We start from the raw sequence: 5,646 nt of genomic DNA, 5'->3' as shown, positions 1-5,646 counted from the left end.
GTTAGCAATTTATTTTGTGGACAATAGATCTTTGGAAAGAATACACAGAATCAAAATTTAGATTTGCAGAAAGAGCTTAATTTTATTGTAGTGTTTTAATATATATGCATGAGCTGAATCAGCTGGGTATGGTTTTGGTTTGGTTTTGTTGACAGTTTTTCTTTATAATGCTGGCTCGCTAGTGTTTTTTTTAAATAGTTGTGGAATAAGTTTGCCTGTTCAGAAATAATACTGACAGCTGCATTATCGTGCTACAAATGTAATTCTGAGGGCTGTTTTCCTTGAGAGGGCAGAGAGGAGACTGTACCCATGTTTCCTTTTCCTGTTTCATGTGTTTTTATTTTGTCCGCTAATATTTAAAATGTAATAGATTTTCCTCAGACTTGGGAAAAAAAACATCAGCTATGATCTAAGACCAAAGCTGAAAAGTTTTACCCCAAAGAGAGGAGTTTTTCAGAAATATGTGATCATTTGAAAGCGTGATTGAAAATGATGGTATTGTTGAGTTTCACCAAGAAACTCAACAGTACCATCAAATCATTTTCAACAAGACTACAAGAAAAACTACAGACCTTGATCCCCCCATTACCTAGCCTGGGGACTTTTTACATGGTTCCTAAAATCCACAAACAAGGGAACCCTGGCAGACCTATTATATCCAACCATGGGACCCTAACTGAGGAAATATCAGGTTTTGTTGAATCAGTCGTAAAACCAGTCATCACCCACAGAGCAAGTTTTGTACAAGACACTACAGACTTTCTACGGAAACTTAAAAACATAGACCACCTTCCCAGCAACACCCTCCTAGCCACTGTGGACGTTACCAGCCTATATACCAATATCCCACACCAGGATGGCATCCAAGCCTGCCTTACATATCTACAGGAACAAGATTACAATTCAGAATACAGACCCAAAGATGTTACTGACCTTATACACTTCATTCTCACACACAACAATTTCACTTTTAATAACCAACACTTCCTCCAGATGATGGGAACAGCCATGGGCACCAAAATTGCCCCACAGTATGCCAAACTTTTTATGAGTCACCTAGAAGAAGACTTCCTCAAGAACTGCACCATCAAACCCTTGTTATACTTAAGATATATTGATGACATCATCATTTGAACTGAAAACCTACAATCTCTGATTGAGTTCCATCAGAAATTACCATCCCTCCATCCAACTTTCTCTAGAATACTCCAGCACCAACATCTCCTTTTTAGACACGAAGATCAGTATCCAGAATGATAAAATACAGACCCTATTATACAAAAAACCCACAGATCTGTGGCGACCAAGTTGCCTGGTCATGGTCTGGGCCGACATGATCGAGCAGGTGGGGGCTAGCGGCGAGGAGTCAGGTGGTCAATACTCATATGGTTGCAAAAAAACTTCTATTTTCTTTTACTTATGCCACCAGGTAACTGTAGTGTAGCACAGGTCAGGCTTGGTTACAATGACAACAGTAAACAAAGATGACCGTGTGTGAGGGTGGGGTACGCCGGGAGATGACAGTGGCGGACAAATGAGTTAGTTGAAACAAAGTCGAGCATGTGTGAGGATGGGGTACGCCAGGACACGACGGTGGCAGGGAGACCATCACAAGTGGCCAGCCTGTGAGGTAACTCTGGGCTCATGCGAACCAGGGTTCTGTGAGAGCTGGTCTCCGCTCTCTGATTTTCCTGAGCTGGTCTCCGCTTTGGGAGGAAACTCACTGGCTTAAATACTCTCCAGGTAGCCAATCACACGGTTCTCTTTTTGGAAAGTTCTAGTTAGATTACGTAATGCCTAGTACATGACTTGGCATGCGTGCTTTGCCAGTTCAAATTACCTCACTCAAATTACATACTGACCATACGTGGGGCATGTTTGGACATGCGTACTGGCTTTCTGGGGTTTTTCCACTTGCATGCTCGCACTAGTTTCTTTTAACTCTGTGTTATCAGCATCCTTTCCAGTTCTGGTTAGGACAAGACCAACATACATATCTGCACAGAACCAGCAATCAGCCTAGACACACCAAAAAAGCTGTGATATACACCCAAGCCCTCAGATACCACTGAATTTGCACTGAAGAGAACACCCGGGATTGCCACATCACCAATCTTAAAAAGGCTTTCACCCAGCAAGGATACTCCTCCAGAGAGATACATCACACGTTTGAAAGAGCCACCCGGATACCGCGTGATGAACTGCTGCAGTACAGAAGAAACCCCCCCCACAAATTGCACACCACTGGTTATGACATATCACCCCTCCCTCGAACCCGTATGGAAAATCCTCAAACAATTGCAACCCATACTAGAAAGAGACCCTATTCTTAAAAAGATCTTCCCAGAGCCACCCATCCTAGCCTTCAAACAAGCACCAAATATCATTAACCTCATCACAAGGAGCAAATTTTCTCAAGCCCAGAACACACCAAATGGATCCAGACCACGCCATGACAAGAAATGCAAAACCTACCAAAACATCTCCACCAGCCCCACAATTACTACACCCCACAACAGAGCCATCAGCATTCCTGGATCTTACAGCTGCACCCCCAGAAATGTAATACATCTCATCCAATGCACCAAATGCCCTGATGGAAAATACGTAGGAGAGACCAAACAACTGTGCAGCAGAATGAATGCACGTCAGAAATCTGTCAAAGACGGGAATACCCATTTACTTGTGGGGACACATTTCTCACAAGAAAACCACTCCCTCTCCAATCTCTCAGTTCTGATCCTCAAAGAAAACTTACAAAACACTTCCCAGAGAGAAGCCTATGAACTCCACTTCATCAACCTCCTGGATACTAAAAATCATGGACTAAATATAGACATTGGATTTATGACACATTATAACCTGCCTGACATCTGATTCCCCAGGTACCTCTCCACTATTCATCACCCTTAGTAGTATATAGGGTACACCTCTTGTCCAATTGACAAGCCCCATCCACTGACAGGTGCCCTGGCCCCGCCCTAGCTCCGCCCAAACACTGCCCCCTGCCAGCCTTCTTGGCCGCCATCTTGCGGCCATAAGACCCGCCCCTAACCCCTGAACTTTGCCACTGGAAACTCCACCCCTGAGCGCCCTGGCAGCCATGTTGGTGGCCATCTTGGCCGCCATGTTGCATCCCAGAACACCCTGTCCCCATCGCATGGCCCGTGACATCAGAATGGTCACTCCTTTACCAGGGAAACTCTTCCACTTGAGAATGCCACTGAGCCAATAGTGGACCAAGTATGGGGTGGGGGGTGGGACCTAGGCTGGCAGTCCCTGGCCTGCCTCTTGCCTAAATCCTGTTGGGAAAACCCTCCAAACCAGGCTGTGTGTTTTCTGAGACCATGCTAATACAGGCAGAAGCAAATATGGATTCTTATACTTTGGAAGCCTCAGGCACTGTTCAGACCTCTCTCAGCAGCACTATGGGTGAGATCTCAGTGGTTGAGACAGATTCCCAGACTCCCAAAAGAGATCTGGGGACTGTGGCAGACCCCCAACAGACCACATCAGAGCCACAGGCAGAGAGCCTGGGAGTGGCAGACAACCTAAACCCCAAAGACTCTGCTGAAGTAACTAGCCTAGAATTATTTTGGAGGGGGGGGCTTTCTACAGTAACAGGGTGGGCCTTTGTTAACTCTTTCATCTCTTCGCGGGTAGGAGATGGAGAACTTTCAAAATGTACATGTTGGTGGACCTATGAGAATAAAGGTCTCGTGTGTGAACTGGTTTTGTTCATGTCCAAAAGAGAGGGGTTCAAGACAAGACTGAAGATGCATGTATCAGTTTTGTCTGAGTCCCCAGAGCCCTGTGGAGCAGGGGTATGAACCTATGGAGGTTACGGAGCATCCCACCTGTTCAGAGAAGGGTTTTCTGTGCATCTAAAAGAAAATAGTTGAAGACATGGCTGAATAACCCTGTATGTGCTGCTTTTCACTAATAAATCTTGTTTTGCCACTATTTAAATTTGCCGTCTGGCCTTTAAATCCTCCATAAGTGTGTTGGTGAAGTGGGTATCACAGTTACCGGTCATGTCTACAGGGGGGTTTTTGTTAAAGGAAATTTATTACACACCTGGGGCAGCAGGTAGTTTTGGTGTGGTGAACTCGCTTTTTGAAGCCACCGAAAGTCAGAATAAGAATCTGAATAGAAGCCAGGTAACACCCTGGCTTTCAAATCAGGATGCTTACACCCTACACAAACCAGCAAGAAGACAATTTAAAAGAAACAAGACTGTTGTTTCAGATGTGAATGCACAATGGCAGGCAGATCTAGTGGATGTGCAACAGTTCTCCAAACACAACAGTGGTTTTAAGTACATCTTAACATATTATCCAAGCATGCCTGGGCCTTGAGTCTAAAAGACAAATCGGCAGGTGAAATATCCAAGGCCTTTAAAACCATTTTCTCAATGGGTCGCATGCCTGAAAAACTATAGACTGACCGGGGCAAAGAATTTTTAAATAAGCCTTTAAGCAAACTGCTAAAAGAGTATAATGTCCACCATTCTGTTACAAATAATGAAGTGAAAGCAGCAGTTGTAGAAAGGTTTAATAGAACATTAAAATCAAAGATGTGGAGGTATTTTACAGCCCATAACACCTTTCATTACATTGCTGTGTTACCAGAGTTTCTAAAGAGCTACAACCACAGCTTTCACAGAACTATCCAGGCCAGGCCTGTTGATGTGAACTCCTCAAACTCTCCCCGCGTGTGGAAAACAGTGTACAGATTGAAGAATAAATGTTTTCGCTCGATCCGAGCCTTCAAGAGGCCGAGAAGCGATAAAAACAGCAACCTCCCTGTTCAGAAAAGGAGAATACATGAGGGTGTCTAGAACCAAAGGGAGATTTGAAAAAGGTTATGAACAAGCATTCATTGATGAAATTTTCATAGTGGATGAAGTCACTAAGTGAGTGCAGACCCTCCTCTACCACCTAAAAGATTACAAAGACGAGCCAATTGAGGGTTCTTTTTATCCTGAAGAATTACAGAAAATGAACCCAAAACAGGACAAAGTTTACAGGATTGAAAAAGTCGTAGCAGAGAAAGGAAAAGGGAGAAAGAAACAGTTACTTGTGAAATGGTTAGGATGACCAGCTAAATTTAATGGTTGGGTAGAAGCCTCCCAAACCTGTAACATTTAGAATAAAAAACAAGGCATTGCTGCTGCTGAAAGAGCAAGATGAGCGACGGTGGTTTTACATCACTTTACCCAGTAATGCCTGTGCCAAGGTTTTCCCGCAGAACACCAGCTCAAACTGAACCATACAGCTGCTTAAACCTCTGGATCTTTTGAGGAAATGGGAGGTAGGGTTAGCAGAAATACAATACTCGCACAGCTGGAACAACATGAACAAAAACACCCCTTTTGAAATCTTTTCTGAAGCTAAAAAATGGGGGTATGTCCTGCACCAGGGATATTATTCATTCATCACAGAGTTGTTGGATCTTATGAATGATATCATTGCCAGTCACCCTACCCCACCTGAATTAGTTATCTTCTATGATCAAGTGAGCAGAAAAATTAGACTGAAAGCCAGCGATAACTCTTATGCTTTTTCTACTGGTGGTGAACTAGCTTATATTTTGGGGTTACTACCTGGGTCCACTGTTCTTTACATCTGATATTACCGGAGGATT

At 43.8% G+C, this 5,646-nt stretch overlaps 1 protein-coding gene across 1 annotated transcript; it reads left to right on the top strand.

Moving 5' to 3' along the window:
• Window positions 1-2,250: 2,250 nt before the first annotated feature.
• Window positions 2,251-2,877, top strand: LOC149866494 (uncharacterized). The gene has a single exon (XM_090041612.1). The coding sequence runs from the start codon at window positions 2,251-2,253 to the stop codon at window positions 2,875-2,877; it is 627 nt and encodes a 208-aa protein (XP_089897738.1).
• Window positions 2,878-5,646: the final 2,769 nt, after the last annotated feature.

Source organism: Crocodylus siamensis, chromosome 4 (assembly GCF_052110815.1).
Source record: "Crocodylus siamensis isolate JL-2025a chromosome 4, ASM5211081v1, whole genome shotgun sequence".
NCBI lineage: Eukaryota > Metazoa > Chordata > Crocodylia > Crocodylidae > Crocodylus > Crocodylus siamensis.
This window is presented reverse-complemented; position numbering and strand designations above follow the sequence as displayed.

What these genes read in the sequence shown, in the direction of transcription:
- LOC149866494 (XM_090041612.1), top strand. Translation starts at nt 2,251, where the DNA reads ATGACATATCACCCCTCCCTCGAACCCGTATGGAAAATCCTCAAACAA.